The 13,997-nt window shown below is 42.1% G+C and overlaps 1 protein-coding gene across 1 annotated transcript in view; it reads left to right on the forward strand.

The window, feature by feature from the left end:
• Window positions 1–13,997, forward strand: part of LOC142737734 (ovochymase-2-like) — a 102,849-nt gene that overhangs the window by 36,098 nt on the left and 52,754 nt on the right. Inside the window, exons 12-15 of the mRNA XM_075849720.1 lie at window positions 5,409–5,509; window positions 7,945–8,222; window positions 8,383–8,546; window positions 11,684–11,870. Of these exons, the coding sequence (XP_075705835.1) occupies window positions 5,409–5,509; window positions 7,945–8,222; window positions 8,383–8,546; window positions 11,684–11,870 (730 nt within the window). The remainder of the gene's footprint in view (window positions 1–5,408; window positions 5,510–7,944; window positions 8,223–8,382; window positions 8,547–11,683; window positions 11,871–13,997) is intronic.

Consider the following 13,997-nt stretch of genomic DNA (forward strand, 5'->3'; position numbering starts at 1 on the left):
CTGTATGGCACTGTCTACAGGGGACTGTATACCACTGTCTACAGATGGGGCTGTATACCACTGTCTACAGGGGGGGCTGTATACCACTGTCTACAGGGGGGGGCTGTATAGCACTGTCTACAGGGGGGGCTGTATACCAATGTCTACAGGGGGGCTGTATAGCACTGTCTACAGGGAGGGCTGTATAGCACTGTCTACAGGGAGGGCTGTATAGCACTGTTTACAGGGGGGCTATATACCACTGTTTACAGGGGACTGTATAGCACTGTCTACAGGGGGGCTGTATACCATTGTCTACAGGGGGCCTGTATACCACTGTCTACCACGGGGCTGTATACCACTGTCTACAGGGGGGCTGTATAGCACTTTCTACAGGGGGCTGTATATCACAGTATACAGAGGGGCTGTATAGCACTGTCTACAGGGGGGCTGTATATCTCTGTCTACAGGGGGGCTGAATACCTCTGTCTACCGGGGAGCTGTATACCACTGTCTACATGGGGGCTGTATACCACTGTCTACAGGGGGGCTGTATACCACTGTCTACAGGGGGGGCTGTATAGCACTGTCTACTGGGGGGCTGTTTACCACTGTTTACAGGGGGCTGTATACCACTGTCTACAGGGGGGGCTGTATAGCACTGTCTACAGGGAGGGCTGTATAGCACTGTCTACAGGGAGGGCTGTATAGCACTGTCTAGAGGGGGGCTGTATAGCACTGTTTACAGGGGGCTGTATACCACTGTCTACAGGGGGGGCTGTATACCACTGTCTACAGGGGGGGCTGTATAGCACTGTCTACAGGATGGGCTGTATAGCACTGTTTACAGGGGGGCTGTATACCACTGTTTACAGGGGACTGTATAGCACTGTCTACAGGGGGGCTGTATACCATTGTCTACAGGGGGCCTGTATACCACTGTCTACCACGGGGCTGTATACCACTGTCTACAGGGGGGCTGTATAGCACTTTCTACAGGGGGGCTGTATATCACAGTATACAGAGGGGCTGTATAGCACTGTCTACAGGGGGGCTGTATATCTCTGTCTACAGGGGGGCTGAATACCTCTGTCTACCGGGGGGCTGTATACCACTGTCTACATGGGGGCTGTATACCACTGTCTACAGGGGGGCTGTATACCACTGTCTACAAGGGGGGCTGTATAGCACTGTCTACTGGGGGGGCTGTTTACCACTGTCTACAGGGGGCTGCATACCTCTGTCTACAGGGGGGGCTGTATACCACTGTCTACAGGGGGGCTGTATACCACTGTCTACAGGGGGGCTGTATACAACTGTCTACAGGGGGGCTGTATACCACTGTCTACAGGGGGGCTGTATAGCACTGTCTACAGGGGGGTCTGTATAGAACTGTCTAAAGGGGGGCTGTATAGCACTGTTTACAGGGGGACTGTATAGCACTGTCTACAGGGGGGCTGTATAGCACTGTCTACAGGGGGCTGTGTAGCACTGTCTACAGGAAGGGCTGTATAGCACTGTCTACCGGGGAGGCTGTATTGCACTGTCTACCGAGCGAGGCTGTATAGCACGGTCTACAGAGGGGCTGTATAGCACTGTCTACAAGGGGGCTGTATGGCACAATCTACAGGGGGGCAGTTCCTAAGGGGGGCACTATCTACAAGGGGAGCTGTGTGTGGCACCTAGGGGAGGGGGGGCCCATTCAAAAGTTTGCTACGGGGCCCAGCCTTTCCTAGTTACGCCCCTGCTCTAAAGTAATGTAAAAAATAAAAAATTGGTATCGCCGCGTCTGTAAAAGCCCAAACTATTAAAATATAACAATATTTAACCGACACAGTGAACGCCGCAAAAATCAAAAAATTAAAACACCAGAATCTGTTTTTTGTTCACTTCATCTCCCACAAAAAAATGAAATAAAAAGTGATCAAAAAGCCCTCACGTACCCCAAAATGGTACCAATAGATTAAAATATGCCCTCATACCGCTCAATCGACGGAAAAAAAAAGTTATGGCTCTCAGAATATGGCGACAAAACAGTAAAATTGTATTTTTAATAATTAGTTTCTTCTTACATAAATTTGGTATGCCGTAATCGTATCGACCCGCAGAAGTTAACATGCCTTTTTTACCACACGGTGAACGCCGTAAACACAAATGCCCCCAAAAGGTTGAGGAATCGCTGTTTTTTTCTTATTCAACCCCAGTTTCCAAATACATTATATGGTACAATAAATGATGGCGTGAACAACTACAGCTCGTCAAGCAAAAAACATGCCCTCATAGGCCTTTATCGACAGAAAAATAAAAAAAGTTATGGTTTTTGGTAGGTGGGGAGGAAAAAGGGAAAATTAAGATCCAAAAAATGGCTGCGGAGGGAAAGGGTTATTTCATGCCCTGTTCCATCTAAGGCACCCCCACTTATCTAGTGCGGTGCAGAAATTGTCTAAAACATTTCATAAATGTGGTACATGGCATGTGTACCAGTATTTGGCTCAATTTGATCATAATTCTGGCAATTTGGTCATAATTCAGTCTAAGGGTCAGTTCACACGTAAATACTGCAGATTTTCCGCAACAGAATTAGTTGAAGAAAATCCGCAGCAAATACAGTAGCAGCAAAGTGGATGAGATAAAACAAATCTCTTCCACATGCTGCGAAAAAAACGCTCAGAAATTTACCTGTGGTGCAAAATTTTATTCTGCAGCATTTCCTATGTATTTGCGTAAACGCTGCTTATTTGTTGCGGGTTTTCCCCCATTGAATTCAATGGGGAGTTAAAATCCGCAACAAATAGAAGATGTTGCGTTTTTCGCGGCGGGTTCGCAGCAATTCCAGCATAAAAAACGCAACAATGCAAAAACAAAAAAAAATTTTTATACTTACCCAGGAGTCTGTGTTTCTTCCTCCAGGCCTGCCTCCTGGGATGACGTTTCATCCCATGTAACCGCTGCAGCCAATTACAAAACGTCATCCACAGAGGCCGTCCTGCTAGCAGGCCGGCTAATGCTGCAGTATTCCGCAGCGGACATTCCGGGCGAAAAACTGCACCACAGTTTGGTGCGGTTTTTCGCCAGGAATTCTCTGCGGCGCACAGGGTGGATACGCTGCTTTCTCTTATGCAACGCATCCACCCCAGGTGAACTCAGCCTTAGGCCTAATTCAGACGAGCGTGGCGCATCTCGGACGTGAAAAACTACCGTTTTTCACGTCCGAGGTGCATCCATGCTCAGCGCTGCGGGACGTGATGTCTCGCATCCCCCATAAATTAAAGACTATGGAGGGATACGTGATGCGTGAAAAGATAGGACATGTCCTATTTTTCCACGGAGCCTTCACACGGTCCATTGAAACAACGGCCACATTCAATTACATAGGTCCGCTGTTTCAACACGCTCGTGTGAATTAGGCCTTAAACTGAACTACATCGGAAGTAAATACACCAAATACTGTATATTAAAAAGTGCACGCCTCATAGTACAATTAATGCATCTCGTTACAGTCTTAAAGACCGAAAATTAAATCTATGCCTGCTATGAGCAGGTGTAGATTGGTGCTACAATTTAATCAATTTTCTGTATTTAGAAATCGTAATTCTGTAGGACACCAGTTGGGTGCGCTGCTCCCATTTATCGTCACCCATTTTTCTCTCCACTTTTCAACTGGGCCAAAATTTGCAACTTTAGGCCAAAAAAGTGGCATAAAGCTGAAAATAAATTCTCCCCTATGAATACTAAATCTGCCCTACACTGTTTTGGTTTGTGGCGTTTTAGTGGCATTAATGTTTTTTTCGCAAAATTCAGCATGCTGGAGGTATTTTTTGCCATATGGATTTCAATAAATGTAAATTAAAAACCGCCATTAGAAAAAAACCTGCTTTAAACTGTAGGCCTATTTTTACATGTGTTTTTAAACGCAGGAACAAAAACCCTGTGTGAAGGAGGTAACAAAAAATGTAAGTATTAGGGTATGTCCACACACAAAAACAAAAACGTCTGAAAATACGGAGCTGTTTTCAAGGAAAAACAGCTCCTGATTTTCAGACGTTTTTTAAGCCATTAGTGTTTTTCTCTGCAGTTTTTACGGACGTTTTCGGAGCTGTTTTTCTATAGTCAATGAAAAACGGCTCCAAAAACGGCTCAACAAGTGACATGCACTTCTTTTTCACGTGTGTCTTTTTACACGCCGTTTTTTGAAAATGAGGCGTAAAAAAACGCCCGTCGGAACAGGTATGTGCACACGTAGTTCTTTCAGGCGTATTTCTGGGCGTTTACGCCTCAAAGAACGCCTGAAAAAAAGAATCAATTTTAAAAACGCCCACGAAAAAGAAGTGCATGTCACTTCTTGAGCCGTTTTTGGAGCCGTTTTTCATTGACTCTATAGAAGAACAGCTCCAAAAACGGCTGTAAAAACACTGCGAAAAAAGCTAGTTGCTAAAAAAAAACGGCTGAAAATCAGGAGCTTGAAAACAGCTTAGTATTTTCAGATGTTTTTGATTTTGTGTGTGCATATACAATAATTCTATTAAACTCCATTGTTCCTCAATATTATAGTCACGCAAACATTGATCACTGCAATGATGCTATAAAACTAATGCAAACAAGTATTAACAGTATTGCCCATAGCAGCCTATCACAATTCACCTTTTATGAAAGCAGGTCTGAGAATGGAAGCAGTGATCAGATTGGTTGCCATGGGCAAAACTTCCATTTTTGTCTGCTTTAGTTTTCATACACAAGGCCCATGGAATCTAATCTAAACTGATCATAATATGATCAGACCAGAGTCAGATATCAGTATTTAAATTATGACCATCTGAAACATATTAACTACACCAGAAATCCAAAACAACCAAATCCGACCATGTATTTGTGGTCAAACTGGACTTACATTTTACAATTCGACTAATAAGACTTTATCATACATGGTTGACAATAACTATAAATTGCTATTAATAAAAAGTATGCTCTTGTCTATTATCAAAACTTTTGTATAAACCACTCATCTACAAGGTTTTGATGATATTTTGTCCATAGCAACCAAACATCTATTTGCTTTATTTTCTAACCCTAACTTATTGCTTGTTAGGTTAAGAGCACACGCGGCAGGTTTGTTCAGATATTTCTTTGTCTGTTCCATTCATCTGAATGGGGTTCGCAGAATCTTTGCACAAGCTGCAGAAATAACCTAATTCAGATGTACAGAATGGAATGTATATTTCGGTCGTGGAAATTTCTCTAATAAATGTGACGAGAGTGAACATAGATTTTGTGGATTCGTTTTTACACATGACTGTTAATGGAGCACTATGCAGAAGGTGATTCAGAAGACAGAAGCAGTAGAAAATATATCTGCCTTCTTCCAGCTTGTATGGAGCCCACCCATTTGTAGAATTTATGCAGTTCCTTATATCTGTGCTTTGTATTTTCAGGTATGGCCAAGTTCTCGTAATGAAACCATTTTCTTCCACACATGCGGAGGCACTCTTATCCACAAGCATTGGGTCCTCACTGCAGCCCACTGCTTTATTAAGTAAGTCTATCATTTCATTCGCACAAGCTTATTTTCAAGGTTATTTTTTTAACATTATATTTCTAGTGTTTCCTGGAAAGTCTATCCTGGAAAGTCTAGCAATTGAGGAACCTGTCTGTAAAAACTATCAATTATACCAATGTCCTTAGGCGATTATTTTGTGGGTTGACCTCATTAACAGTTGTATATACTTAACATACCATGTTTATAGACTACTACTACTACTACTATATACTACTATTATATACTTCTAAAAAAATTGTTTGGATTCCCTATAAGGGCAAGCTGAGCTTATGATGATAGAGGGATTCACCCTGATCAGGACACCCTCAACTATCCAGATCCAATAACCACATCAAACATTGACGTAGAAGACTATCTTCCCCTTGATGGCTAAAAACAATCTATATCAGAATTTCACAAAAATATAAGAGAACAATACACTGTTGTGAAGATGCCTGTATAAAGTAGATGTATTGGTTATGTAAGACATAGTGGTCTCTAAGATATTCAAATATAGTTACTTAACCCCTTCGTGTACCCAGACGTGCCATTATGTCTGGGTGCTGGCGGTGATGTATTGAGCGCGCTCACGCGCTAAGAGCACTCAATACACTGTGGGTGTCAGCTGAGTTTTACAGCTGACACCCAGGACTAATGGCCACGAACAGCGATTGCGCTGCTCCTGGCAGTTTAACCTCTCAAATGCTACAGTCAATTGCGACCGCAGCATCTGAGGCGTTGATAAGAGGTGGTGGCCCCCTCCGACAGCTCATCGCCGCCCCCCCCCCGCAAAGAGATCGGGGGTGACAATGTTTGTCATGGGAGCCCAGGGGCCTAATGAAGGCCCCCAGGACTACCTTCACTCTGCTTCTGCTAAGCCCTGCCTTTGGCAGGCCTTAACAGAAGCCTGTATAAATGACTATATACTGCAATATATTAGTATTGTACTAGCAATCCAATTATTAGCCCCCCTAGGAGAGCTAATAAACTGTGTAAAAATAAAAGTGAAATTACATTTTTAATAGTAAAAAAATAAATATTAAAAGCTAAAAAAAAACACCTTTTCTCATGTTTCCTCTAAAGTAATGTAAAAAATAAAAAAAAGTAAACAAAATTGGTATCGCTGCATCCGTAAAACTGCATTAGTAAAAGTCTGAACTATTACAATAAAGCGTTATTTAATACGCACGGTGAACCCGGTAAAAAACTTTAAAATGTAAAATGCCAAAATTGCTGTTTTTTGGTCAACTTAGCACTCAAGAAAAATGTAATAAAAAGTGATCAAAAAGTTGTACATACCACAAAATGGTACCGCTAAAAACTACAGCTCGTCCCCAAAAAAATAAGCCCTGCTCAATCGTTGCAAAAATAAAAAAGTTATGGCTCTGTTGTGGCGACACAAAATAGTTATTTTTTTTAACAAAAAGTTTTTTTATCTTAAAAAATAGTAAAATATAAAAAAAACTATATAAATTTGGTATCACCGTAATCATATTGAGCCACAGAATAAAGCGAAGTTGTTGTTTTTACCGCACGGTGAAAGCCGTAAAAACTAAGCCCGAAAAACAATTGAGGAATCAAGGTTTTTTCCAATTTCAGCCCGCAAATAATTTTTTTCAACTTTCCAGTACATTATATGGTACTTTAAATGCTACCAATAGAAACTACAAATCCAGCCATAAAAAGTAAGCCCTCACACCACTTATTGGCACAAAAATAAAAAAGTTATGGCTCTTGGAAGGCAGGGAGTGAAAAACGATAATCAAAAATCGGGGACCAAAAATTATTAGCAGTGTATTCACTTCAGTATGGGAGTACACTCGCTAATATACATTCCGGTCCCCCATCGCGCTGATTCTGAGATTTTCATAGATTTTTATAACGCTGCCGGTGGACCGGAAGTGTAGTTGCACAGCCTTTTTTGGTGACGATACGACTCTTCTTCATGTGACCGATCCCGCTGTACTCCATGTACTCGCTGTACTACTGCTGCTGCTTGTACATAGAGTACAGCGGGAACGGTCACATGATGAAGAATCGTATCGTCATCAAAGTAGGCTGTGCAACTAGACTTCTGGTCCCGGCAGAGCTATCTAAATCTATGAAAATCGCAGAATCAGTGCGATGGGGGATCGGAATGTATATTAGCGAGTGTACTCACATACTGCACTGAATATACTGCTAATAATTTTTGGTCTCCGCATAACCCCTTTAATATCCGATTTATATTACCTTAATCTAGAATATTTTACAATGTTATTGATGAACATCGTGATTAGACTTGGACTTTTCTTAGAAGGTAACTTAACACATTAAGGTAACTTAATGTGTTAATCTAATACTTCATGTAAATACTTTTTCCTACATTTACCTGTGTAGCCATTTTATATCCATTCTCACTAAGTTTACAATATTTAATTGTATATTTTAAGTTATGCAGATGAATTGCATCGATGGCAAATGTGTGTTGGGAAACACAACTTAACCATGGTTGAAACTACACAAAAGTGCTACAAAATTCTTGGTATCTACCGTAATGAAGGGTTTGTCTATCCAGAAATACCAGCGTTAGAGTTTGACATTGCTTTGGTAAAGCTAGACGGAGAAGTGGCGGCCAATGACTTTATTGATTTTGCATGTCTGCCACCGCACAATCAGGTTCTATCTGAAAGTTATCGCTGTCATGCAACTGGATGGGGAGATGAGACAGGTAATATTACTACAGTACCAAAAGAGTAAAAATATATATATATACCATTGATTTTGTGTATTAAAATACTGTTTTACAGTAGATCAAAAATATCAAATAAAACATATAAAGGATAAGGATATATCTGTTAGAATTCTGTAATATCATGTAATTCATGCAGGAAATTCAATGGCACCAAAAGCAGCTGAAGGATTAAATCAGGTGGCACTACCTGTTATTACATATGAGGTCTGCAAAACACCCCAATATTGGTGGTTCCAAATAAAGGACTCAATGATCTGTGCTGGCTATGTTCTTCCGGATGAGTTAAAGTCAGTCTGTCAGGTTAGTATTTTTCTTCCATTATTTGTTAGGCTGGGTTAACTTTCACCTTTGGGCCGCTGTTGATATTACTCGGTACTGGAAAGGTTGGTCTGAGCTGCAGTAAGGGTAAGGCCACATGGAGCGGCACTGACCCTGCCGCGATGTGGCCAACACCCGCACCGGCAGTATGTTTGGCACAGCTGTAGAGAACGCCATACAGCCCCCCTGTAGAGAACGCCATACAGCCGCCTCTGTAGAGAACGCCATACAGACCCCCCTGTAGAGAACGCCATACAGCCCCCTCTGTAGAGAACGCCATACAGCCCCCCTTGTAGAGAATGCCATACAGACCCGCTTGTAGAGAACGCCATACAGACCCCCTTGTAGAGAACGCCATACAGTCCCCCCTGTAGAGAACGCCAGACAGCCCCCCCTGTAGAGAACGCCATATAGCCCCCCCTGTAGAGAACGCCATACAGCCCCCCTGTAGAGAACCCCATACAGCCCCCCCTGTAGAGAACGCCATACAGCCCCCCCTGTAGAGAACGCCATACAGCCCCCTCTGTAGAGAACGCCATACAGCCCCCTCTGTAGAGAACGCCATACAGCCCCCTCTGTAGAGAACGCCATACAGCCCCCCCCCCTGTAGAGAACGCCATACAGCCCCCTCTGTAGATAACACCATGCAGCCCCCTTTGTAGATATCTACAGGGGGGCTGTAAAAACGGCACTATCTACAAGGGGGGGTTGTGTGACACCCTGGGGAGGGGGGCCCCAGTCAAAAGTTTGCTATGGGGCCCAGTCTTTCCTAGTTACGCCCCTGGTCATCAGTATATGATCGGTGCAGGTCGGACACCCGGACCCTGCACCAATCAGCAGCTCCGTCTGCCTCCGGTCGCCGGATGTTTTGAATTGTATGCAGTAGTTGGAGCCGGAAGCAGATGGCTCCGACCACTGCATAGCGGCCTATTCACTTGAATAGACGCAGAGCTGCAGTACTGCAGCTCGGCCACTATACCATGACCAGAACCATCTGCTTCTGGTTCCAACTACTGCATACCATCCAGCGCTCGGAGGAAGACGGAGCAGCTGATCGGTGCAGAGTCAGGGTGTCGGACCCCCACCGATCATATACTGATGACCTATCCCGTGGATAGATCATCAGTTGTCCTGATGACCTGGAAAACCCCTTTAAGCCTTGTCTAAAAGGCCAACTTCAAATGTGTTATTGTCCAAAAGCATCTTGCAAATCATATTAACATATTAGATGTTGGCTTGAGAAAGGCCCCAGTGCAGGGGGCCGAAACATTGCACATATGGGTTAATAAAGAAACTTACTTTCACTATATTCTTTTGTAGTAGTGTGCTCTTGTACTCGGTTGCTATTTGTACATTTAGCTCTAAATTAAAATAAAAGCATCTGTCATGAACATGTTGTGTTTGTGTATTTTAGACCATTTATTGTAGAAGGATATAATACATTTATTCTGCATTAGTGGGATATTTTCTGACTTTGATCTACTGTATGTTTCTTAACCCAAATAGCTGTTCATTAATATTCATTAGGGGTAGTGCCCCTGTCCAACCCTTTAAGAATACCAAGCATAAAAACTTCCTCTACATGTTTAGAGTAAATACAACTGGTCATTGCTCTCCAGAGCTGTCAGCATGGCAGGTGGTACTGCCCTTAGGAGCCTGGCTAATAAAGGGTCCACTTTCTTCTTAAAGCCGCCACAAGAGGGAGCTTACTGCAGACAGACACAATTTTATCATTTCACTCTATGGCTACGGTTTGTGAAAGAAAGCAGGAGATTTGGAGCTTTGTAACAGCTCTGACTTCTATAGAGATAAGTTATAAAAATAAGGAGAGAACTTTGGACCTAATTAGATTAAATAAAATTAAATTATAGGCACATATTAACACCAGAAATATAACCATTAACATTTTCACCATCCATTTTCCAAAATCCAAAATCTTTGCTCTGTAAAGACAGCTGGTGTATTGTTATTTACACCCATTCCCCATTCTATAGATGAGCTCCGTACTAGGCCCATACATAGAGTAAACCTTATGGGTGAGGTTTGCACATTTCTTAATCACTCATGTCAGCCCCTTTCCCATTATAGTTCCCAATTTAATTTCTATGGAACATACACATTCTACAGCCAATTTGTGAGAAAGCTGGGGTATGTTGGGGGGTCCCTGACCAATTTAATGTAGGGGGCCCAGATTTTTCTCATTGAGGCTCTGTTGCTCTTCATTAAGTATACAAGATCCAACCTATAGATTATCGATTTAGTGAGAAACAAACCTCTTAGGCCCTGTTCACACAGAGTTTTCTGCTTGTAGAAAAAATCTGCTTCAGAATTCCTCCAGGAATTTTGAGGCAGATTTTGAACTGCCTGCACATATTTTTAAGAATATTTTTTGCAGTGTTTTTTGCCCGCAGCTATTGACGCAACTACAAGGACCGCGGGCAAAAAACGCAGCGAAAAGCACTCAAAAATTAACGCCGCCAGAATCAGCGGCATAAAACGGCCAAAAGCCACCCGGGAAAACGCAGCTGCTGCGTTAAGGGGCGCGATTTCGGAATTTTTTGGGCGCAGAATCCAATGCAGTTTCTGCGTCAAAATCAGCGCCAAAAAACGTAGTGTGAGCTGACCCTTAGATTAATTCACAGCTAATTAAATTTTCCTGAAAACTTATACTACAGAATACTAATCACGTATACTCTGTACATAATTGAAAAAAATATACCCAAGAAAAGTTTTATACACACTTAGGCTTTATTCACACGAACGTGTTATACGTTTGTGTGATGGCCGTTAAAACAACGGCTGTCACACGGACCTATGTAATTCAATGGGCCGTTCACACGGCCATTGTTTCAACTGACCGTGTGAAGGGTCCGTGAGAAAATAGGACATGTCCTATTTTTTTTTGCTTCACGCATCCCTCCATAGACTCTAGTGCACCTCAGACGTGAAAAATTGCCGTTTTTCACATCCGAGATGCGCACTGCTTGTGTGAATCTAGCCTTAGTAATATATAAAAACTGTGATCTATACACCCTGTTTTTCTTGATCAGACTGCAGGTAAGTCTTGTCAGTTTCCTAATCAGAATGACGTCTCTCGCTTTCTATTTTCAATGCTACAGGGAGATTCAGGAGGACCACTGGTTTGCCCCTCTACAACTCAAAGCTCAAAATGGGAAGTTCATGGAATTACCAGTTTTGGGCCAATTGGCTGTATTATGGATAAAAAACCCAGTGTCTTCACCCGTACATCGGCTCACCTTGATTGGATAGATACGATCATCAAAAAGGATATATACGATACTTACTGTACGTGTTCATTTATATAAATTTTTCATATGTTTTTAACTTAGGAATCATAACTATAGGATATGTTCAGTTTTTTTATGTTATTATGCTTATAGCAGGCATATATTTGATTTTTTCCTCTCTTAGGTCTCATGCACACTTCCGTGTGCCGTTGAATGGCCGCTAATGAGGGTCCCGTGAATCACGGACCGCACACGGATGGCTTTCGTGTGCAGCCTGTTTCATGGACCAAATCAATGCAAAGGCCGAGACTGTTCTGTCAAAAACGGGCAGGAGTAGGACCTGCACTACTTTTGATGGAACGGACGCACGGTTCCGTTAAAACAACAGAAGTGTTTGCAGAACTTGCTCTAGGGAATTCCTGCTTTTAGTGACATCAAAGCCAGGATCACACACACAGTTTTGATGCATTTTTTTGTGGTGGTTTTTGGCTACGTTTTCTTTAGCCAAAGCCAAAAGTGGATCCAAAGGGAAGGAAAGGTATAAAGAAAACATCTGTGTTTGGCTCAAACAACTGAGCCAAAACATGCATCAAAACTGTGTATGTGAGTTTAGTCCTATAGGCAGGAAATCAATTATATATCTCTGGTAGGATATCTATTTATGCCAAAAATATATATTTGAATATTATTACAATATTTATACATACTGACACAAAGGAAGTATCCACTTATTATATCCAGATATGAATATGGCTATGTCCACACTGGTGTTCACAGCCTCCATTGGCGTTTCGATCACCCTTTCTGGTATTTTTGATGGCAAGAAAAGCGCAGTCTGCTGGGCTATTCTTGCCATCAAAAAATTCCGGAAGCCAACAGACCCCATTTACTCCTTGGAGGCGCACCCAATTTCTGGTTGGAAACTTAATAGAAATTCTCTGTAGGCCGAAATGGGCTAAAAATAGCAATTCCGCCATTATTTTGGGGATTTTGTTTTTACAGCGTTCACCATGCGGTAAAAATGACATGTTAACTTTATTCTACCGGTCGATACAATTACAGAAATACCAAATTTATATAGCTTTTTTTAAGTATTACCACTTTTACAAATAAAACAATTTGTTAAAAGAAATTTGTGTCGCCATATTTTGAGAGCCATATCTTTTTTATTTTTCCGTGGATTGAGAAACGTGAGTGCTTATGTTTTGCGGGGTGAGCTGTAGTTTTTATTGGTACCACGTTGGGGAAAATGCGACTTTTTGATCACTTTTTATTCAATTTTTTTGGGAGCTAAGGACCAAAAAATAGCAATTCTAGTGTTTTTCATTTAAATTTTTTTACAGCGTTCATCGTGAGGGTTAAATAACATTATATATTTTAATAAGGAAGGAGTAATTATAAAACGTAGCTTTTATTAAGCTGATAAAATGTGCAACAACACACATTTAGGGTATGTTCACACGAGGGCGTCCGTTACGGCTGAAATTACGGGGATGTTTCAGCCTGAAAACATCCCCGTAATTTCAGCCGTACCAGCATGTGCAGGCGCTTGAACGCCGCGACCATTACGGACGTAATTAGCGCTGCTATTCATTGGAGTCAATGAATAACGGCTCCAATTACGGCCAAAGAAGTGACAGGTCACTTCTTTGACGCGGGCGTCTATTTACGCGCCGTCATTTGACAGCGGCGCGTAAATATACGCCTCGTGTGAACAGACAAACGTCTGCCCATTGCTTTCAATGGGCAGATGTTTGTCAGCGCTATTGAGGCGCTATTTTCGGGCGTAATTCGGGGCAAAAACGCCCGATTTACGTCCGTAAATAGGCCGTGTGAACATACCCTTACTTTGAAACATAGACTGACATACGAAACATATAAGTGTCAAATAGTCAATGGGTGATGGTTCCCTTTGACTATATTCTGACCCTAACTTAAAGAGGCTCTGTCACCAGATTTTCAAACCCCTATCTCGTATTGCAGCAGATCGGCGCTGCAATGTAGATTACAGTAATGTTTTTGTTTTTTTCAAAAACTAGCATTTTTGGCCAAGTTATGAGCATTTTTATATTTATGCAAATGAGCCTTTCTTATGTACAACTGGGCGTGTTTAAAGTTATGTACAAGTGGGCGTGTATTGTGTGTGTAACATCTGGGTGTTTTTACTTGTTCTACTAGCTGGGCA

This window comes from Rhinoderma darwinii, chromosome 1 (genome assembly GCF_050947455.1).
Source record: "Rhinoderma darwinii isolate aRhiDar2 chromosome 1, aRhiDar2.hap1, whole genome shotgun sequence".
NCBI classification, from domain to species: domain Eukaryota; kingdom Metazoa; phylum Chordata; class Amphibia; order Anura; family Rhinodermatidae; genus Rhinoderma; species Rhinoderma darwinii.